Source organism: Dromiciops gliroides, chromosome X (genome assembly GCF_019393635.1).
Source record: "Dromiciops gliroides isolate mDroGli1 chromosome X, mDroGli1.pri, whole genome shotgun sequence".
NCBI lineage: Eukaryota > Metazoa > Chordata > Mammalia > Microbiotheria > Microbiotheriidae > Dromiciops > Dromiciops gliroides.
In genome coordinates this window covers 45,742,218-45,764,780 of record NC_057867.1, presented here as the reverse complement: position 1 = coordinate 45,764,780, position 22,563 = coordinate 45,742,218, and the positions used below count along the sequence as shown (strand labels likewise).

Here is a 22,563-nt window from a genome sequence, read left to right as displayed (position 1 = left end):
GAGTTGGGTATCTATCCTAGGGTCGGAGGGGTCATCAGAGGCCATCTGAGCTAACGCCCCCTTTTTACAGAGAAGGAAACTGAGGCCCAGAGGTGTGGAGTGATACAGTCATAGCAACCCTGACACCTTTGGGGTTCTCTTTCTAATGAATAAATCGTTGTGAAAGCCTTTCCTGGAGTGACGTCCTAGAGTTTGGTTTACTGGGGGCGAGGAATGTTTTAGAGGAATCTGACGGTCAGAGAGGGCAGGCTCAACCCTTTTTGACCTCTCCCAGCGCAGGAGGAGCTACAATCCCTAGAATCCCGGAAGGAGGGACCAATGGATCTATGACAACAGTAAGAGGTGAGAGGGCCTGGCTCCTGCTCAGACCCTAATTAGCCTCCCCCACCCCAGCCCCACCTCGGGACTCAGGGCTGGGAAACCAAGCCCTGGGGGAACTGCAGCAAAGAGAGCTGGGCAGAAACCGAGCCACTTTTGGCTTAGAACCTTAGCACAGACGGTGGTTGTCCCTCTCCGGGGCTGGCCAAGAACCCCCAGAAGGCGCAGGGAAAGGGTGATTGGGGCAGCAGGAGGAGACACAACTTTGGGTGAGCTTTCTGGGCTAGGACAGAAAATGCCTCCCCAGCTCCAGCTCCAGCCCCACCCCCCTCCCCAGGCCTGAGGACCCGAACCACCCCCCCCCTTCTTTTGCTGCACAGAGGAGCCGAATCATTCTTTCCTGGGCTGCAGGAATCAGGCTATCTCCACGGTAACCAAGGAATGCCTGAAACGCACAAGCAAATCAATGCATCCCCCAGGCTGTCCACCCCCCCCCAACCCCCAAGAAGACTGGACACACACACACACACACACACCCGCTATTCCCATTCTCCGGAGCCTGGCTGGGCTCTCTCGTCCCTCTCGCCAATCAATGCCAACCCTGAAAACGAGAGCTGGGCTCTGGTTCTCAAGGGGTCAGAGCTTCCCCGTTGGCTTCAAACACACAATAGGGGGCTGTGTACCAGGTTGGGGGGGGGGCGTCGAGGAAAGCAGGAGGATCACTAATAAAAGGAGACACACAAGACATGAGGCCTGATACAGGTTTTTCTGTATAGAAATGTGTTTTTGACACCACAGCCTGTTGCTTATAACCAAACAGAGAGAGCAGCCGGAATACACACCCAAATGCAAAAGGAAAAGGACACAACCTTTAAAAAGGAAAAAAAAAAGACCAAAGACACCCCCAAAGAAAACCCCAACCCCAAACCCTCAGCTTTATATATGTGTATATATATATATATTTAAAAATATCTCTATATGTTTAAATATATATATTTTAAAAAAGAAAAAAAAGAGTTTTTTTTAAAAGCCGATTGAGTCCAGAGGGCCCCAGAGAGACTGAGGGAGGGGGGAGCAGGTCCCAGATAAGGGGAGGGCAGGCTGCCCACTGGGGAATAAAGACAACACGAAGAAGATTCACCACAACTGCTCCTGCCCAGGGCTCAGGAGACTCCAGAGAACAGATTGTCCCATCCTCAAACTTGGGCTTTTTTTTGTTTTTTTCTTTTTTTTTTCTTGTTTTTACTTGGTTTTTCCTCTTTTCTTTCTTTCTTTTCTTTTTTTTTAGCACCTGTACAATAAAACTGTACCATCTACAACCAGAGAAGGCTAGGGAGGGGCCCCATCTGCCTTTGGGTAGCTGCCCTCTCTCCCCAAGAACTGTTCTGAAAGATAGCAGTCCATAGAAAAGTAACAAGCTCATATCCATCTGGGTGTTTGAGAAAAGGGGAAAGAACCAGGGGGAGTGGGGGCAATGGACTGAAGGCTCCTTCAAAGACTGGAGGCTGGAGGGAAGCCTGGGAGGGCCAACGGGCAGGCAGCGGGTGGAGTTGAGGCCTGTGCTGGTTAAGGGGGGGGGGGAGTGAAGAAAGGAGAGAAACGAGAAACGGTTCTCTTGCCTTTGCCTGGGAAACAGCTGAGTCCTGGAGGGGACATGTGGCCAGGGGTCAGGGAGCCTAATGAAGGCCTCAACAGAGAATGTGGAGGAGTGAGAAGGAAGGGGAGGGGGGAGAAGAGAAAGCCGAGAATGGCACAGGGAGAGAATTGGAGATGAGGGACAGTGGGGAGAGGGCGGCAGCACAGGAAGATGGGCACTGAGAGAAAAAAAGGGGAGGGAGGGAGCCGGTGAGGGATGGGGGGCCGTCCCCTCCAGGACTCATTTTCCACTGTCCCTTTGTCATAGCGGCTCATCACCCCCTCACCCCAAACAGAACTAAACTAAGGCAGACAGTTGTGGGAAAGCATGTGTGAGCCTGGAGCTGGGTAGGGTTAGGGAGAAAGGCAGGCCGGGAGAAAATACACAACCCTTGGGATCCAAGGCCCATGTGCTTGCAGACACCATCACACAGCTCCACCTCCTCCCAGGCCTGGGCTTCCGAGATCACCATCACCTCCCCCTCCTTGGCCAGGAAGCCAGGGAGGGCTGTCCCGGGGAGGAGTAGGGGACACCTCCCAGGGCTTCTCCAAGAAGGAAGGGAAGAAAATGCCAAGGTGAACAAAGCCCCTCCCTCGTTCAAGTTGATGTCTCAAATCATCACAGTGATACAGACTTCTCAGAAACCAAGGAAACAATACAAATTAAATACTAATTAAATAAATATTATGGAAGACACAAAGGAATATGGGAAGGGGGCTGTTACTAAGAGAGTTTTCTAATTTCTCCACCAGGGCTGGCACCGCCAACTGGACCTGGGTCTGCTTCCCTCGGCCCGGGGCTTGGTCATGCACGCCCAGGGATCCCTGAGCCCACCCTAGGGCCAGGTGCCAAAGACACCGGGTCACACCCGGTCGGTGCTCGGCTCCTTGCCTGGGAGGGTGAGGTGAGCTGAGTCATTGCGGGTCCTCTCTGATCTTGAGAGACCAAGGATGCATCTTTTCCCCCTTAGACCACAACTAGAGGGAAGTGAGAGGGAATGGAACCCAAAGACTCCAGACACTAATTGATAAGGCTGCTTCTAGTTGGTCCGCATTATTGCCTCATACTGCAGTCAGTCTGAAAAGGGGGAAGGGGGTAGGGGAATTGGGCAGGGGTGGGGGTGGGGTGGAAGGGAAAGGCTGGCGGGGGCAAACCCGTCAGCTGCTCCAGGACTGGAATTCAACCTCAGACCCTAGGAGCTGCAGCAACTCGGGCTCATAGCGGATCAGCTCTATAGTCTCAGTGCTGGCCAGGGGGCTGGAGTCTAGGCCCCCAGGCCTCTCGGCAGGGGTGAGCAGCTGGCTGGAAACCACCTGCCGGTAGAACTCCACCTTGGGCAAGGTGATGACTTCAAAGTGCGGGAAGCGGGCCTGGAATATCCGAGAAGACAGCTTCAGTCTCTTCAGGACATCTGAGAAGAGGAACCAGTTGCAGGGCCTGGGGAAGAGGGAAGAGAGGTTAGCAAGGAGAAGCAATGAATTGTGGGAGGTTAGGAAAGGAACCCAAGCAGGCCTCCACATGGAAAATCCTACAAAGAAAAAGCCAAGAGGAAAGGTCATTCTAATGGGGGTGTAAGGCAGGCACAAGCTGCATTACAGTCTGATTGTTAGAGGAGTCAGAGTCTAGTCCCTGGGGGGGGGGGGGAAGAGAGGGCAGCGGTGCTGGCTAGCAAATGGAGAGAAAGACTCTTTGGGAGTCCAGATAACCTGGGCTTGGGCTTGGGCCCTGGGCTCCAACTCTCCTCACCTGCTGATCTAATGTAATATGGGGAGAGTAATATCCTCCCATCTGCCACTCTTCCCAGTAGCCCACACTGCCTCTCACATGCAGCTCATTCGAGGCTGTTACTATTCTGGGTATTGTGCTAGACGCCACCCTCCTAGACCCCTCCTCACCCCCAGCCCCCAGAAAGAAGGAAACTTTCCCTTACAGTGCACAGGGTATTCGAGTGAGGTGAGGAGAGTGAGAATTCCCCTAAGCATGGCCAACTTGTGAAGAATAACTCGTTTGATTCAAAGGGGGCTCCTTTTGGCACCCAAGGTCCTCCAGCTGCAGGCCAGGACACTTAACTGGGGGGGAGGTAGGGGTTGCCCAGCTCTTCCCACCCCCCAGGGTAGGCCCCCAGTCCATTTACTGCCTCAGGCCACAGATCCAGTTTCGGAGGGCAAGGTGGGAGGTGGGGGATACTCTGCAGGAATTCATGAACTGTGCAACACTATCCCAAGCCCAAGCCCACCCCCACCCTGGGGGATTAGCTTATGTATGCCCAGGACAATAAGGGCCATAAGCCCCTGAAACCTGATCCTGGTGGGTGTTAGCAAGGAGACTATTTTTACTCCTATCAGGCCATTTGGTCCGGTGGGGGGTGGGGTGGGGTGGGGTGGGGTGGGGTGGCAGGAGCAGAGAGGGAAACAGCAAGTGGGACGGTGGCCCAATGGTTAGGGCTCTCCTTTTAGGGATGATAGTCCCTATGTATAGATCACCTGCTCAGCAGATTTCTTCCTGTTTCTAAGGAGAACTTTATTCGGAAGCTGTTTGTTTGACTTTGAAACATGGAGATCCAAAGAAGGAAGGAGTGAATTATTAATTCAAGTTCTGGCCACTCTGTTGTAAAGAATGAGCATCCCCAGTCCTTCCACATGTCAGGGCATGGCCAATCAGAGCCGCTCTAAACAATGACCAGGACGCCTCCCCCACCTTGTAATTTTAGGGTGGAATATATCTTATGGGGCTCATTCAACAACATATACTAAGCTCCTGTTGTGAAGAGAGGGTTGGGCTTGGTGCTGGGGGAAGAGTTGGGCACACACAGATCACCCCGATTTAGAGCTCCATGGCCTCTAACCCCTCTTGCCCACTTTGCAGAAGGAGAAACTGAGGCACGGAGAGGTTAAATGGCCCAGGATCATACTACTATTGGGTATTTAAGGTAGAATATGAACCCAAGGTTTCCTGATTCCAAACCAGTGCCTATCCCCTACACTGCCTCTCCACAAACACATATTAAATGCTTACTGCATGTCAGGTACTGTACCAGGTGCTGGGAATTCAAGGACAGATAGGAAACAAGTCCCTGGGAGCTTCCACTAGACTAGGGATATAGCCATGGCTACTGAGTTCTCTCTGTGAAAATCAGTGATCCCCTATCCATCCCTCATTCTCCTTGTAAGAGGCAGAATAATGATTGTGGAGTCAATTCTGCTCCATCCAAGGCCCTTGGAGGGTCAGGCGAGACCTAGCTCCCAACCCAAGGCTTCACTACTGCCTGTGTGTACTTGGGCAAGTCCCTTCCCCGACTTTGGAAAGTGAGAAGATTGGACCAATGAACTCTTCCTTCCCATCTGGCTCCATCTCTTTGATCCTGTGACATTTCAGATCCATTTCGAGAGCTATGACCAGGCAATCATTTGTCTGAAAAAGATCCCGGGGTTTTGGTGGACCCTGAGGATCAACATGTATCAACTGTGGGACCTGGCTGCCGAAACAGCTCCTCCTCTTATTCTCTGTGAAGAGAGGCAGAGTGCCTAGAACCAGGGAGGAGCCTGGTCAGAAGCCCAGAGCAGGAGGGCTGGGTTCAGTTGAGGAGGAGGGGGTGGGGCAAGCATATTTTAGGAAAGACATTGATAAACTGGAGTGTGTCCAGAGGAGGGTAGCCAGGGTGGTGAAGAGTATCTGAGGGGGCTGGGTGTGCTAGGCCGAGAAAAGGGATGAGAAGAGGAGAGGCTCGGAAGGAGGCTGATCGATTGGCCTTTTGGGACTGGAGAAAGGCCCAACAGGGGTGACTGGTGGGGATGGCACAGAGAGAGAGTGACTGAGGCTCAGTGGCATCCATGAGGATGGAGAGATTTGGGCTCAGTGAATGGATGGGATGGGATGGGGTGGCCTTGTGGGCCCTTCCAGCTCTGAGATTAGGAACACACGATGACTTCCCATTAACCCTCACCACACCCGGCCTGCAGTCCTGCCTGCCTGCCAGCCTGGTATATGGTATAGACGTCAGCCCCTCTGAACTGTTCCCAATAATGCTAACTTCTACTTGAGCACCCGAAGGGTTGCCAAAGCACTTTCCTTATGCCCTCCTGTGAGGTCAATGGTGCCAGCATTATCCTTTCCATTTTAGGGAGGACGAGCGGGGCCCAGGGGATTCAAGTGACAGGCCACTAAATTCCAGGCTGGACTTCAGATTCAGTACAACACCCATGATCGCCAATCCCCCGGAATCTCTCCTGGAAAGTGGGGGCTGTTTTCATTTCTGCCTTGGGAGCCTCAGCACTGTGCCTGACATATCACAGGGATCGAATAAACAACTGGTGGCCGGTGGTGGTGGGTGGCAGCTGGGTGGCAGCGGAGCGGGGTCCCAGCCCCCTCCCCAAGCCCTGGCCAGTCTGGGTGCCAGGCTCAGCCTTCCCCCTGGCAGAGGCCTCCCGCAGACTCACCCACGGGAAAGTGACACTTGGAGGTTGTAAGTGGGAAGCAACGGCTTTTCCGAGAACTCGAAGATGAAGTCGTCCGACTCCTGCTCATTCTCATCATTGTCTGAGGTTCCAGGCGGGTTATCCAGAAGGTCACACTTGGCCCCGTCCTTCCCCTCTGTAAAGAGAGCACACATCCACATGGAGGATTGGGACCCACTGTCTCTGGCTCGAGGGCACAGGCTCCTGAGCTCACGTCAGAGGCCGGAAAGACCAATCCTGGCAGATAGCAGCAGCAGCTGCTCCTTCCTGTCTTTGAGAGCAAGGCAAGGCTCAAAGCCCTTTCCTCACACAGCCCTAGAAGGCAGAGAGCACAAAGGTATGCTGCTGTGCCCATTGATGAGAGGAAGAAACTGAGGCTCCCAGAGCTCAAGGGACTTGCCCAGGCTCACCCAGCTACCAAGTACTGCCCTGGTATCTCCTAAGAGCAGAGGATTTAGAGATGGAAAGATCGTTAAAGGTCAGCTTGTTCAATCTCCTCATTTTACAACTGAGGGAACTAAGGCTCAGAGACAGCATGGGTTGTCCAAAGTCACAGGAAAAATAATCGGGGGCTAGGACTTGAATTCAGGTCCCCTGATTGTCAATCCACTGGTCTTTCCCGCCTCCCCCACACTCCATGTCAAATCTGGTTACCCTAGTACCTGAACCTTGGGAAAGGGAGGGTGTGTAAACCACATCTTCAGAAGAAATCGGCTAAAGACAAACAGTTGGCTGTTCGACCCTCCCCCTTCCATCTCCAACGGGGGTGGGGGTGGAGGGAACACCCAAATCGCACTGTCAGTGGGTCCTAGTGGGAGAGGGCCTAGATCTCAAATCCTGGCTCTGCCATTGGTTAGCAATGTGACTTCAGGTGAGTCCCTTCCCCTTCTCTGGGACTCAGTTTCCTCCTCTGTAAAAGGAAGGGGGTCAGACCCCATTGTCTCTGACATCCCACAGGCAGGCCCATGGAGAAGCCAGGTGTGGCAGCCTGGGCCTGAGAACAAAGCCCAGGAAAGTGTTCCCATGAGCCTGGGGTGGGCACCTTCCCAAACAGTCAGGGCAGCTAAGGTGGCTTGTGGAGGGGGGCACTCCCTAGGCCTGTGTGGCCTCCTCCTCCCTCGCCCCGACCTCCCCCACACTTCAGGGCATTTCCTCCAGTCTTCGGCCCAATGAAGGAGCCACAAACCATCCCAGCTGGGGATCTGGTTAGTATCAAAAGGCAGCAAGGTGAGAGCTTGGGGGTAATTACTATCTTAGAAGCATGGAGGAGAAGGCTCCAAGGGAAGGGGAGCGGGAAGAGCAGAAGAGAAAAGCCCACTGGGCTGTGGCTCAGGAGACTCGAGTTCAAATCCCAGCCTGGCCCTTTGCCAGTTACTTGAGCCTCAGAGACTTACTTCCCCTTCAGTGAACCCGTTTTCTTCTCTGTAACAAGGGGAGGATGTGGCCTAGACTCCAGACCACCCAGGGTTGTTGGAAGGAAAGGGATTTGGAAGCCTTAGAGCAGCAGAGAAATGAGGCCCCGAGTGCCCCCCAAAGAGGTGAGCCAGCCAGCTCAGGCCAATGGCAGGGGACAGGAAGAGAGAAGAAAGAAGAATAGGGGGAATGGATGAAAGGGCTCTAGGCCACACAGGGGAGGGAAGGGGCAGCTTGGGGGTGGGGTGGGGCCTGCTTGGAATCAAAGGAAGGTGGGAAAGAAGAGCTGGACAAGCTGTCCCAAGGCAATGGACTGACTAGGAGGGAAAGAGGAGCCGGGGGCCCAGTGCTAATGCTGATGCCTTCTGCCCAGTGATGCCAAGTCTCCTCTGTAAAAAGAGGGGACTGAACTGGGTGGCTCCTAAGGTCCCTTCCAGATCCAAATCTATGCTTCCAAAGTCAATTCCTTTGCTCCACAAGCGTCTATTAAGTGCTTGCTTAGGCCAGGGGCTGGCAATATAAAGACAAAATTAAAAAAGAAAATGAGTTCCTTGTCTCAGGTCATCACAACAGGATTTTTGGAAAAAAGGGGAGTGAACACTACCAAGTGAGGGAATCAGGAAAGGTTCCCGATCGCATTTGATCACATTTAGCACCTAAGATGGTTCTGGAAGGAAGCTAAATCTAAGAGTTAAAGAGGAAGGGCACTCCAGGCATTGGGGACCCCCGAGCAAAGGCAGAAGTAGGGGGGTGGAAGGTGGAGGTTGGGGAAACAGTCTGTAAACAGTGATTTAGTGCCTACTGTGTGCCGGGTAAAAGTCTAGAAAAAGGTAGGCGGGGAGCTAGGCTGAGAAGCATAGCAGACAGCCCCGAAGTCCCTGGCAAGAGGGGGCACAGTAGATGTGGTGAGAGCTTACCCAATACTGAGCTGCTGTAGAAGTCCCAGGCCACTCTTGGGTCACCCTCTGGGCGACCCTGGAGATCTGAAAGGTGATCTGGGGGAAGAAAGGAAGGTGGTCAGGCACAGGGAGCCGGAGTGGGCAGACCTTGGCCCAGAGACATAATGGGAACCAGCTCAGACCCCTCAGAAACCAGCAAACTGCCTACAAATGAAGGCCTGATTGGGTGTTTTCTCACTTGTCTAGACCTAAGAAAGCCCTGGAGAAAAATGCAGATTCAACTGAAAAAGGGTGTTGGGAGCATATTCTTTTCCCCGGAGACCTGGTTGTTAACCATTTACCAGCACCTTGCTGAGCAGGCCCAAAACACACCATAAAGGGGGATGAGGAGGAAGGAGTTGGGAAGGGGCTACCTAGTCCATCTTCAATGCTGCCTTATTCAGATAGGCAGTGCTGCACAGTGGGAAGCGTGCTGAGAAAACCTGGCCTCGGACTGGCTGAGGGAAGGTGGGGCAAGCTAATTCAGTGCTAGAGGAAGTTCAGCCACTCTGGGAAACGATTATAACAATGTGAATAAAGTCAAGAAGGACCAGTGGCCAGAGTCTGCTCAATTTCAGTAGTCAATGTCAATGTTGCTATTAACCCTAAAGAAAGATACCTCCTCCTTCCTTTTTGCCAGCCAATCGACAAATTTAATAGGTAGCCAGAGGGTTTGTTGGGCTGAACCAAAATGGATGGGATAAAATGAAAAGCAAACAAAAAAAGAATGCTGGACCCAGAGTTTGGAGATGGAAGGATGAGTTCCGGCTTCGGCCTGCACTGGCTGGGGCCCGTCCTTTGGGCAAGTCACATCTTCGTCTGCAAAATGGGGATCCCCGTGCTGATGTCAGCTACCTCACCACGGAGTTGTGGCTCGTAGCCTGGAGACCTTCAAGGACTGGGAAATAGGAACTTCCACCATGTGGTGTCTAGAATCACAGACTCACTAACAGAAGGGAAGGGAAGGGCCTTATAGGGCACCTCACTAAGCCATGTCTGCCTTGTTTTACTGAGGAATCACCATCCAATCCCACAAGCATTTTATAAAGTGTCTGTTCCGGAGAAGCTTTGGAGTTGTGGAAGGGAAGGCAGGTACAAGTGCCACCCCTGATGCATACTGGGGCTGGGGATCCCGGGCTGATCACGTGACCTCTCAGTTCGCCAGAGTGACCTTCTAAGAGCGCAGGGGGAGAAGTTATTGACTTAGCAGACTTCCAATCTACCCTGCCCATGCACCCTCTGGATCACTACTGGGTTCCTTCATCCCCCAGCAGTTGAAACTGTGTGAGACTGATGAAATCACAGGTCTTAACTTAAAGAAAGTGCTGGGGGAGATAAAGACCAAATGCCCAACAGGTCCTGCTTACCCTCAGGGGGCTCACATTCTGTCCAGCCCCTAAGATCACAAAGCTGCTAAGCGTTGGAACAGCTTGCCTTCTGAGCCAGTGTTGAGCTGTCAGTGACAAACGCTCACATACACATTTGCAAATGATACCAATTTCAGCCATGGTTATTATTTCGACACTTTCTGGATCTGCACTTGTGTCCTCTTTGGGGTGGTCCCCCAACACCACATATGGAAACCCTGCCTTGACTTCAGCTAGAGACTTGGAGAGCCCAAGGGGCCGCTGATCCATCACCCCGGGGGGCGGCCTGTGACTAAGCCAGTCCCGGCATGGCAGGTGCCTACACAGGAAGCCTCTTGAGTCGGGGGAGGCCTTGCCAAAGCTTGGCCTCTGGTGTCACCCACCTGGTGACCCTCTGGTGTCTGGACCACCTATAGTGGAGGGCTGAGCTGACTCAGAAGCAAGAATGCCTCCCGCTTCCCTACTACTCCCAGGTTCCTGACAAGCAAGGAGTCCAGGGTTCAAAGAAAGTGACTTGCCCAGAGTTCCATAGCAAGTAAGCAGCAGGGGTAGAATTCAAATCCAGGTGTCTCCCAAGTTCAACACATTTCCCACTAGGACATCAGGAGAGATAATCAAGGCTTGTGTTAAGTCTGCCCAAGCCCTCCTTCTTCCTTTGGGCTTCTCTCTGTCTTCCTCTTACACATTCATTCCAAGGCAGGCCAAATCCCTGCGCCTGGTCTGGGATTTGCTGTTTTCCTCAAATCTAATTTCACCCTTCTCTCCTTCTCTCTCTCCCTTCTCTCCTCTCTCTCTCCCCCTCTCCCTCTCCCGCCCTCTCTCTTCCTCTCCCTCTCCGTCCCTTTCTCTCTCCCCCTCCGTCCCTTTCTCTCTCCCCCTCTCCCTCCCTCTCCCCCTCCCTCTCTCTACCCCTCTCCCTTCCCCCCCCCAATTCTTCCCACCAGAAGAGGAAAAACTGGCCTCTTTTCATTAGTCTAGATTGGATATTGCTTTCTTCCTCCAAGGGTCAAAGGTAAATTAGTCACATGCCTTGCCTGTAATCTGGCCCAAAGGGAGGGATTCACAGAGACTTTTTGGGGATTAGACTTTTTGGTGTTTGGCAGCCTCTGATTGGGTGTCTGTCTGTGTGACATCCTCCCAATAATTGTTGCTCCTGTTTACAGTGCTTGCCAGACAATCTCTCCTTTGCTCCTCACAACAATCCTGCTGCAAGAGAGGCAGGCCAAGGTAAAATTAGCCCCATTGCAGAGATGCAGAAACTGAGAACGGATGGCAGACAACTAGTCAGTAGCAAAGTTGGAATTCTAGGCCAATCTCAGCAAATCCAAAGAGACTTCTAAGACTGGCCAATCCTAAGGGATCTTATAAAAACATTCAGACGTAGGAGCCTAGATTTAGAGGCCAAAGGCACCTCAGAAGCTCTGTGCAGACGAGGAAACAGAGGCACAGAGAGCTTAGGTAATAACTGTCCCATGATTCACATGGCTATTAAGTGCCTTGGGGCAGGATTTGAACACAGGTCTTCCTAGGTCAGCACCTCATCCATTACAACAGTGGTTCTCAAAGTGTGCTACAGGGACATGGGGGGTGGGGGCCGCCAAAACCCTCTCAGGGAGGGCAGCTAGGTGGCGCAGTGGAGTCAGGAGTATCTGAGTTCAAATCCAGCCTCAGCCACTTAACACTTACTAGCTGTGTGACCCTGGGCAAGTCACTTAACCCCAACTGCCTCACTAAAAAAAAAAAAAAACCCTCTCAAGGGGTCCTCCAGATGAAAACTACTTTTGTAAGAAAAGGAAGACATTTTGATTTCCAATATGATCAATATCAATAACCCTAGCCCAGGGGGAGTCATCAATAATTTTTAAGTGTGTAAAGGGGGTCCCTAAGACCAGAAAGTCTGAGAACTGCTGTATGAGATTGCCTTGTCACTCAGCCTCAGAGAAGAAGAAACCAAGGGTCAGAATGAACCTCACTTAGCTGATAAGTGACAGTTGGGATTTGAAACCCAGATGCTCAGATATGAAAATCCAGGGCTCCTTCCACTGTACCAGGCTGTCTCAGTGGGGCAGGGGTCCCTAAAGCCTCACTTTACCCAAGGTTTCACTGAAGGCTTCCTTTAAACAGAACCCTATTCACAAGCACCTGCCCAGGAGCAGGTCTGTTTGTTCTCTGGACCTGAATAGTTCAATCCTCCCTCGCTCAAGAAGCAGCTTTCCCTCCCTACCTTCAGATATACTGGAGAAAAAGTGAGGAAGGAAAGAGAAGGGTGCTTCAGAAACTCCCAGCATGCTAAACCAGCAGGTAGCCAGTCTCCACCTGCAGACCTCTCTCTAGTGCTGATAGCGGCACAGTTGTCTTTGGAACAGCTCTCTTCTGGGAGGACCTAAGCTCCTCTGTCCAACTTTTTTTTTTTTTAATTCTCTCTTTTTTTTTTTTTTGCGGGGCAGTGGGGGTTAAGTGACTTTCCCAGGGTCACACAGCTAGTAAGTGTTAAGTATTTGAGGCCAAATTTGAACTCAGGTACTCCTGAATCCAGGGCCGGTGCTTTATCCACTGCGCCACCTAGCCGCCCCCCTCTGTCCAACTTTTACCGACTGCTCCTAGTCCTGTTCTGGGGGTCGGGACCAAGCAGATTTAAAAAGAGCAGATGCAGTTCTTCCCTAAGTCTTTTTTGGTAGAGGCTAAACACCTCCCCAGGCTTTTTCAGTCAATTCTACTGGGATTGGTGGACAGAGGACCTGGGTTCAGATTTTACCTATCAGTATCTTTGCTCAAATGATCTCTTCAGCCTGGAATGTCCTGGCAGATGTACTATCTTAGGGAAGGTAAGGGGCCTGGGAATTATGCTGTAGGGGATAGGAGTTGGGGGAAGGGGGAGAGGCCTGTGGAGGAAATTAATGATCTGAGTTCAAGGTGGCAGGATATCGAAGGTCATAACTGCAAGAAGCCCTTGGAGCTCACCTGCTCCAATTTACAGAAGGGGAAACTGAGGCTGCCCAAAGTCCCATAGCTAGTTCAGTAGCATCTTGCCCAAGTGCTTCAGATTGGCCCAGCCAGGGCAGAGCTTTCAGAATGGTTCTGTCATAGGTCACTCTGCGCGGGCCCCGCCAACAACTCTCCTACTTTCCCACCTAGGCAAAGATGGAGTCCAGTCGTTGAGGACAGAATGACCTGGGCTTCACTCCCTATTATGACCTGAATGACCCTGGGCAAGTCACAGAGAAGCAGATGGTGCTGGGGCCAGAGGACTGGGTTTGATCTCATCTCTGCCAACTTAATTACTACCACCCATGTGACCTTGGGCAAAACCCTGCTCCTGTCTGGGCCTGATTCCTCTTCAGAAAAACGAGGAGTTTGGGTAAGATTCCTTCTGGACTTTTAGCCTTGTTTTTGTGAGGCAATGAGGGTTAAGTGACTTGCCCAAGGTCACATAGCTAGTAAGTGTCAAGTGTCTGAAGCCAGATTTGAACTCAGGCCCTCCTGAATCCAGGGACAGTGCTTTATCCACTGAGCCACCCAGCTGCCCCCTTTAGTCTTGTTTTGATCAATATCTTCCATCTTTACCTCACTTTATTTCTGACATATCTCTCTCCCCTCTCTCCTACTTTTTGAAATCATCTCTTGTAACAAAGACTAAATAAAGAAAAACACTACCACCATCACCACCACTGTTTGGTGGAAAACCAGTGAACATGAAATGCCTTCAAAAGTCCCCTCCTGCTCAGAGGCCTGGATGACTTGGGGAACCTTGGATCATTTGGGGAGCCCTGAGTCACTGGGGAACCTTGGATCATTTGGGGAGCCTCAGATAACTTGGGGAACTTTGGATCATTTGGGGATCCCCAGATCACTGGAGATTAGGTCTTCTCAGCTGGCCAGGAGATAATGAGCCAAGTCCTCTCCACCTCTCCGGCAGCAGTATAGAAGTGGGAACTCTAATTAGACCAGCCTTCTTTACTCCCTTCGGCTCCTCCCCACGCATTTCTGAGGCCATGTCTACAGCTGTTCTTTCAGAGAGGTCCATTTTCAGGAACGCCTGCCACAGCCCCTCAGAGGCAGTTGTAGTGACAGGGACAGAGAAAGAATGAGCCCTACTGGCCTGGTAGGGGGAGAGCAGGGGGAACCCAGCTGTGATGTCACAAAGGAATGGACCAACTGAGCATGCCCGATGGAGGTTCGGGCAGAGCTGTGCCAACCCTCCCCCCTGGGAGCAAGCTCACTGCGGGGCCAATAGTTAGTTTGCCACTAATGGAGAAAAGAACGTTTAGGGGCTACAGCCCCCCGAGATTCAATCAGGTGCTTTCTGGAGGTGGCCAAGGAGGAGATGGGAAGGAAAAAGATGCTGGGATGTAAGGATGGTCTCACTGCACCCAAGGGCACCAACACAGGCAACAGCCCCAAGGGCTTCTTTCCAAGGCACAAAGACCAAAAAAAAAAAAAAGCCACACTATCTTTTCACAAAAATGCATTCAAAATGCTAGTCCTCTTCATCAGAGTTGTCAGCTGCTGCTGCTGCCCCAAGCTAAAAAAGAAGAGCAGCTTCCACTTCTAATAGGGGGAGGTTTATCATCCTCAGTTTTACAGAGAAGGAAACTGAGGCACAGGGAAGGGAAAAGGAAACTTTCCCAGGGACTTCCATCTTGGAGATCTTGGGGCCAAGTGCCTCCCATTACAGGGAGGGGATGGAGACTCGGAAGGAGGAAAGGATTTATTTGGCTCAGGTCACAGAGCTAGTGCCCACATTTGAACCCAGGTCCTCTGACTACAATCTAGAACTCTTTCCACATGGCATCAGTTGACAGATGGGATTTTCACAACCTAAAAGCAACTCTTCCAGCAGAGACAAAGCCGAGTCTCTCAAGGTGGCCACGGAGCCGGAAGGCCAAGGAGGCCATGCAGACATTCCCAACCCCTATGGATTAGGCTTGAGGGACAGTGGCTCCGACATCCCCTTTGGGATTGGTGAGAGCAAAGCTTGGTGTTTTTTCTAAACCTTTAGGGGCTAAGGAAATATCAGCTTTCATTTGTAAAAGGAAGACTCCCTGATGGATGCAAGGAGCTGTGGAAAGGCCCATTGGGAGCAATGCCACTGGTACGGGGCAGAGGAGAAACAACCTCCAATACAGCAGCGTTCAGAAAAGGAAACCGAGTTGAGTCAGGGGGATTTCAGATGGTGCCTGAGGCAGGGGGCCCAGAGCCTGCCTAAGAAAAATGGCCCCCCCATAACTGTCCAAGCTTTAAGCCTTATTTTCTGTTATTAGGGTAACAAAAGCCTGTTATCACAGGGTCACAGAGTCACAGAGCTAAAGCTGGGGGGACCCCAGAGGCCTTCTAGTCTGGCCCCTCATTTTACAAAAGCGGAAATGGAGGCCCAGGGAGGGGAAGGCCCACAAAGGGTCAAAGGTCTAGAGCTGGAAAAGACCCTGGAGGCCATTTAACCCAATTACCTATTTCTGCAGAGAAAGAAACTGAGGCCACACAGGTGGTGACGAAGGATGGCCCCGAGCCTGCGCCACAGTGCCTCAACCAACCAGAAGGGCAGAACTCCATTCTGATGTGAGCTCAAGCATCACTGGGGGCAAGGGAGGGAGGAGCAGGGCCTCTGCCCACTCTGCCATCACCTTCCTGGCTGAGTCCTGCTGGGGGGGGGGGAGAGGGGGCAGTGCTTACCGCTGAGAAATCTTTTCATTGTGTCACTGCTGGCAAGTTTCATGGCCGTCTGCCCTGAGTAGGTAGCGAGCGTGGGGTCTGCCCCATAGGAAAGCAGGAGCCAGATGGTCTCCAGGTTGTCATTGACCACAGCGTCATGGACAGGCCTGCCGAGAGAGAGAGGAAGCATGTCTAGGGGCGGGGGTGGGGAAGGACCAGCAAGGTCTGTCAGAAAAGAAAACCGGAAATCACGTTTCAGTGGCGCTAACCTAGGCCAGGTCCTTTAGGCTGCATCCTCTCAATGGATCCTCAGGAACAACCCCAGGACCCATTATTTCTCACCGTATTATAGTTCTGTGAGGTTTAAAATCTAAATTGTGTGGTTGCCTTAAATGAGAAGCTTTAGCACCAGTCTTTGGGCATTAAGCATTTATTAAAGCATACCAGGTATTCACGTGGAGTTCAGAAAGTTAAGAAAAGGCCTATCTAGCCTGGTCGGGTTCTTCCTCAAGTCCTCCACCAGGAGCCTGCTTCAATCATGAACTCCCTTCAAACTGAGTGTGGAAGCTTTTTACAGGTCTGGAGCATGGGCTGTCCTTACACACTGCTTCAAGCTGATTGGTAGGCATCATCCAAATCCATTGGTCACCGGACTGGAGGGTGTGTCCAGTTAAGTTCAAAGTCCTTAGCTTCTGAGAACAATACCTTCTTAAGGGCTGGCCAGGTGTGCTTACAATCTAATTAACTGGAAGTAGGCTAATCAGCAATCACTCTCACTTAATTCAATCAATTTAGATTAATCTCCAGGTGGGCCTTTGAGTATCTGCTAAATCCCATTATTTTATCACAGTTCCTATTTTAAAGATGACAAAACCAGGGCCTAGAAAGTTGCAGTGGGTGGCCCAGAGTTCCAGAGCTGGTGAGCATCAGAGGTAGAATTCCCCCAGTGCCCCATCAACTAGAAAAGTTGGCTTTCGGTGCCCAACGGGGGAGAGTTACTCAGTCACTGGAGAGGAGGGGGTTTTCAAAGGCAAAAGGGGGGGGGGAGCTGGAATAGAAGCTACTGAGTGGCACCTCCTGGGCTTCCCAACGAACAGCTGGAAGAGTCCTTCCATGCCTAAGCAAGCCCACCCCATCTTCCCAAAAGCCTCGAGTGACTGGGGATTGGCCTAGTAATGGTGGGAGGTAAGAGTTTCTGTGATACCAGGTTGCCTCAAGCATTAGGGAGAATCAAGGAGCTAGAAAGTTGTGGGGATATCGGTTAGTTCCAGCCCCTCATTTTAGAGATGAGTAAACTGAGGCAAAGAAGAGAAGGTGGCTCCTCCTCCAAGATCCTGCAGGCAGTTCTTTTTTTTTTTGGGGGGTGAGGCAATTGGGGTTAAGTGACTTGCCCAGGGTCACACAGCTAGTAAGTGTTAAGCGTCTGAGGCTGGATTTGAACTCAGGTACTCCTGACTCTAGGGCTGGTGCTCTATCCACTGCAACACCTAGCTGCCCCCCTTCAGGCAGTTCTTAACAGAGGCCAGAATTTGAACCCAGGCCTTGCCCCTCCAAACCCTTTCCCTCAGGCCATCAACTCTCCTGCCTCCTTCCCTGGGGCTTTCCCTAATCCTCCCTTTCTCCTTTTCACCTGGCCTAGGTTCTTTTTTTATTTTTGTTTTGTTTTGTTTTGGGTGAGGCAATTGGGGTTAAGTGACTTGCCCAGGGTCACACAGCTAGTAAGTGTGTAAAGTGTCTGAGGCCAAATTTGAACTCAGGTCCTCCTGAATCCAGGGCTGGTGTTCTATCCACTGCACCACCTAGCTGCCCCTTGCCTAGGTTCTTAACAGTAAAGGTTTCCCAAAGAGCCTCCCTTGGATCCCTTCCTAGTCAGTGACGCAGTCTCCCCCACACCTGTCTTACTTGGCACCTTCTCTGGACCTGTCTCAGATGAGGATGTGGGATTAGGCTCACCTGTGGGGGTTTATCTTGAAACTAGACTGTGAGCTCCTTGAGGGGAGGCTCTGTGTCTCTTTGTCTCCTTACTCATAGCTCATAGTGGGGGGGGGGAGGGGCAGCCCTCTGTACACAGTGATGCTTAATCAAGGTAGGCAGCTTTCTGATTTTTCAAGATCACAGGACTGGACGTGCTACAGCCTTCCGAAGGAAATGAAGAGGATTGGCAGTACTTCCCCAGATCTCATGCCCAAGTCCCTTATGGTAGGTGTTCTGCAGATATCTGGGGCAGTATCTGGGGGTCCACTCTGACAACATTCTTTCATCTTGAACTTCCACTTTGGGATGTCTGGTTATGACTTGAGCAGCCTAGAGTTCGATTCTGTCTGCCTGGCACCCAATGACATCCTCTAAGCCTTCTGCCAAGGGTTATCGAGGTGGGGGGAGGGGGAAGCCTGGCAGTGAGCCAGTGCAGGGAGAAGGGCAGGGGGAACGTGGCCTACTTGCCTGGTTCCATCCTGAGCGCTGCAGTTGACATTTGCCCCATGCTCCAGCAAAATGTTGAGGATGTCTGTCCATCCTCGAGCGCAGGCCTCGTGGAGGGCAGTGTAGCCGGCATTGTCCCTGTGATTGACGTCCTCACTTTCTTTCTTCAGACAGTACATGACCACGTCCTGTAGAAGATAGGAGTGGGAGTTCCTGTCACGTTGGCAAGGAGGGGAAAGTCTTGGGGGCTAGGGGTATCTCATCTCCCTCTTAGGAGCTTTTCAGGGCCTTATGCATCTTTGGAAGTGTTCCCCATTCCCTCAACCCCCCTCCCCCAGCAGATGGCAAAGGATGGACATGCACACAGTAGGGATTTTGATGCAATAAGCACCTACTGTGTGCTGAGCTCTGTGTGAGGGCTATAAATATAGAAATCAGGAATACAGATAATTAAGCTAAAAATAAAAACGAATTAATGGTGGGGGGGTACTAACTGTAGCATCAAGAAAGGCTTGGTGGAGAAGGCAGCGCCTGGGTGCTGAAACCAGAAGAAGGGGAACATTCCAAGCATGGGGGGGAAGGGGGCAGGCCACGCAAAGGCTTGGACATGGACACTGGGGGAACAGCAAGCATATGAGGGGGAGTAATGTGTCATCAACATGGAAAGAGAAGGTGCATTCAGGTCATGTTGAGTCTTAATTGCCAGCCAGAAAACTGCATTTTCTCCTGGGGTAAGAGGGAGCCCCCATGCTTCATAAGCAAGGGAGTGACCATGGCCAGACCCATGTTCCCCAGCTACCCTAGAATAGAACTCTAAGAGGTCACAATGCTCCAAGGATTTACTGTTTCCTGAGCATTTTCCATCCACCATTTACAGAAGGGATTCTTATACCCACTCTACATTGAAGAAAGCTGAGGACAGAGGGGAAGTGAACAGCTTAAGCATCAAAGCCGGGATTGGACCTGGCCAGCATTCTTCCTTGCCTTTGTCTACCCTTGCCCACCACTGCTAACGGTGATAAGCCATATGTCCCAACACTGGGGATGAGGCCCACTGAGTCATTCATGTGAATGAGTGTGAGAGTGTTCTCACCGGCCCCTCCTTGTGACCAAGGGCACTCCCTGGGAGGCACTACAGAGAGGCCTCAGCCTTTGTGGCTAAGAGAGGAGCAAAGGTAACTGGGGGGGGGGGTGGTGGTGCTGTGGGGCACAGGGAAGAGAGAGGATGGATAACACCTGTGACTCGGACGGCCCTATCAGAGAGAGGGCCTATTCTTCAACCACAGCCTCAGACAAAAGTCAAGTCGGGGAGTGGTATTGTTCACCACAGCCGGAGTAACTTCTGCACAGGGCAAACTCCATGCTCACTGCCAAGCAGGCTGGCATTGCTGACTGAGCTTTCTGGGCCAGCCATTTTCCCGGCTGGCATTGCAGGTAGGGAGCACCAGCTCTCCAGGGCCTTCCCCTTCGGGGCTGAATTGTTCTGAATACAATCCAAGAGGATCATTTACCCATTAATGATTAACTTGGCTGGGCCCCTCAAACAATAGGCCCAAAGGCCCTCCCTGGGCCAGAGGTGGCCCAGGCCAGGCCTGGATGGAGCCAGGAGATGGTGAAAGCCCAGAGGAACCACCAGCTGTTGCCCTTGGGGGAGGGAGAAACTCCCACTAGTTCCCCAAGCTCCCAGTCCCCACCCCCAGGCCCACCTGGCTAAGCCCCAGCCCAGCCCAGACACTGCCCACAGGGAGTGCCCACCCTGATGAGCAGCTGCCTGGGCCCATCCATAGGCTCACTTCCTCCACCAAGATTTCTCAGATTACCCCCCCCCCCCCCCCCCCCCCCCCCCCGCCTCCCTGGACCACCCAGAGCATCCAAGAGCCTGCCTTTCCTGGCCTAGCTCTGGTCCCAAGGCCTCTGCTACACCTAACTGCGCCTGGGAGAAGGTTCAAGCCCATAAATGATCATTTAAACAACAGGTATGGAGTCAGTGCCCACCCTGTGCCAGGCACTGTGCCCTGTGGCAGCAGGGGATGCCAAGTGAAAAGCAAGACAATCCCTCAAAGAGCAGCCACTCTACTGGAGGGAACAACAACAACAATGTAATAATAATCATTAGCATATTATCAAATATGATATATTATTACTCGGGGGCAGCTGGATGGTGCAGTAGATAAAGCAGTGGCCCTGGATTCAGGAGGACCTGAGTTCAAATCCACCCTCAGACACTTGACACTTACTAGCTTGTGTGACCCTGGGCAAGTCACTTAACCCTCATTGCCCCACCAAAAGAAAAAAATAATAAACTTAATTTACTTTTTAAAAAAAGATATGTTATTACACCACTTGGCATTTGCATAGGCTTAAAGTTTGTTCATTTCCTTTTACATGCGCGTTAATTAGCTCGTCTGAGCTTCCCAACAACTCTACAAGGTAGATGCTATTATTCTCCCCATTCTCCAGATGAGGAAACTGAGGTCGTGAGAGGTGAAGTGCCTTGCCCAGGGTCACCCAGTCAGTGTCTGGGGCTGGATTCACACTCCAGTCCTCCTGACTTCCAATCCAATCCTCTATCCACTGTTCCAACCTAGCTGCCCACACAGAGACGGGTAAGCAGCGAACCAAACAGTTATATCTCTGTTATATCACACCACCTCTGGCTGGGAAGTAGCCCAACCTAGCAGGCAAGATCAATGTTACAGAATAGAATATGGCATCTCCTGCTGGCTCCTCCTCCTCCCTTGCCTTAATGAGGGGCTCCCCAAAGACTCTGTGCTGGGCCCTCTGCTCTTCTTGCCCTACAATTTCTCGCGGTGCCCTCATCAGCTCCCATGGGCCCAATCAGCATTCCTATGCAGATAACGATTAAATCGATCCATCAGCCCAGGCCTGACTGAGCTCCTGACTGCTAGGCCTGAATCCCTGGCCTCTCCACCTGCCCCTCCCCCAAACTCTCCCTATTTTTTTCTGTTGTGGGAACCACCAATTTTTCAGTCACTCAGGTTTGAGATCTTGGAGTCGTGTCCATGATTTCCCCCCTACCCTCTCTCACTGCCTCCTACCCAGTGAAACCAACTGCCCCATAGGCCCTACCCGACCTGGTGCCAAGCCTTCCCTCAGACTGTTCCCATTTCATCTCACTCCACTCCGGCCAACATGGATGCCATCCATAGTGGCCCCTCATCTTCTCTAGATCTCTCCACCTCTGGGACTATGCCTGTCCAAGCCCCAGATGAAGGCCTTGCTCAGGTGCTGCCTCCTTCCAGAAGCCTCTTTGAACTTCCTTCTCTCTCTCTCTCCCCCCCACTCCACATTCCTTTTCACCTGTCTCCTTGAAATCAGAAATACCTGTGTCTACCGCATTCATGGCTCCAAGCAGATTGTCGGTACCTTAAGAACAGTGGCCGTGTTGTACCTACTGTGTGCCGGGCCCTATGTTTAGTGATGGGATAGAGCACATAGTAAGTACTCCTAAAATGTTTGTGAATTACAGTACTCTGGTCAGAAAAGAGATCCTGGGGGAAGGGGAGGAGAGAGACTCTTCTTGCCCCAATGTATTACCTTGTAGCCCAGTCTTGCAGCCCGCTGCAAGAGGGTCTCTCCAGCATTCTTGTTCACAATAAGTCGACGTGCTTCAGGGGGGATATGGCAAGCTGAAGGGGACTCGGGACAATCCTCCAAGCCTGTATGAACCTTCAAGGAGGTCCAGGATTCTGTGGGCTTTGCTGGGGGTAGGGACTTCGGAGGTACAATTCTCACCTGGTAGCAGGGCCCTTTAACCTGGGGATCGAAAATAAAAAGTTGGATCAAACTGGCTGGCCACAGGCCGCAACACTCTAGGCCTGGTCACCTCCCTCCCTATCACTTGTCTCCTGCCAGGGTCAAGGCCGCCTACCCTTGTCCCCATGGGCAAGCATCTTCCCCTCTCTGGGCCTCAGTTAAATGAGGGGGTGGGCCTAGAAGGTGTTTCAACTCTCCTTCCAGAAACAGCATTCTATGAGCAGGATCCTCCTCCTAGCTCTGAAATTCTACATTCTAGGACCATTAGATGCTCTGGGCAAGTCAGACTGCTGCCTTCCCAGAGGCCACTGGGGTTTTAGTCCTAGCTCCGCTGCTCAGTGACTAGGTAACTAACACTGGGTGAAGAAGCCAGGCTTCCTCTGAGCTGGCCAGAACCTTCATGGATCCCTAAACTCACCTTCTCCCTTTGCAGGGATCATGGAGCTGGGGAGGGACCTCAGAAGTCACTTAGGCAAACTAGTCATTTTTCAGGGGAAGAAACTGAAGCCTGGAGGCCGGGGAGTGGGGAGAGAGGTAAGGGGGACTGACTTGCCCAAGGTCACAAGAGGACCATTGATCTAAAGCTGGAA

The 22,563-nt window shown here is 51.9% G+C and overlaps 1 protein-coding gene across 3 annotated transcripts in view; it reads right to left on the bottom strand.

Annotated features, from left to right (window-relative positions):
* Window positions 1-1,116: 1,116 nt before the first annotated feature.
* Window positions 1,117-22,563, bottom strand: part of BCORL1 (BCL6 corepressor like 1) — a 70,180-nt gene continuing 48,733 nt past the window's right edge. For 2 of the 3 annotated variants that reach the window (XM_043974869.1, XM_043974870.1), the window contains 6 exons: window positions 21,755-21,973; window positions 18,218-18,384; window positions 15,797-15,942; window positions 8,739-8,816; window positions 6,391-6,544; window positions 1,117-3,391 (listed from right to left, as the gene is read on the bottom strand). In XM_043974869.1, the coding sequence (XP_043830804.1) occupies window positions 3,112-3,391; window positions 6,391-6,544; window positions 8,739-8,816; window positions 15,797-15,942; window positions 18,218-18,384; window positions 21,755-21,973 (1,044 nt within the window). In that variant the 3' untranslated portion in view covers window positions 1,117-3,111. The remainder of the gene's footprint in view (window positions 3,392-6,390; window positions 6,545-8,738; window positions 8,817-15,796; window positions 15,943-18,217; window positions 18,385-21,754; window positions 21,974-22,563) is intronic. The other variant, XM_043974871.1, reaches the window with a different exon arrangement.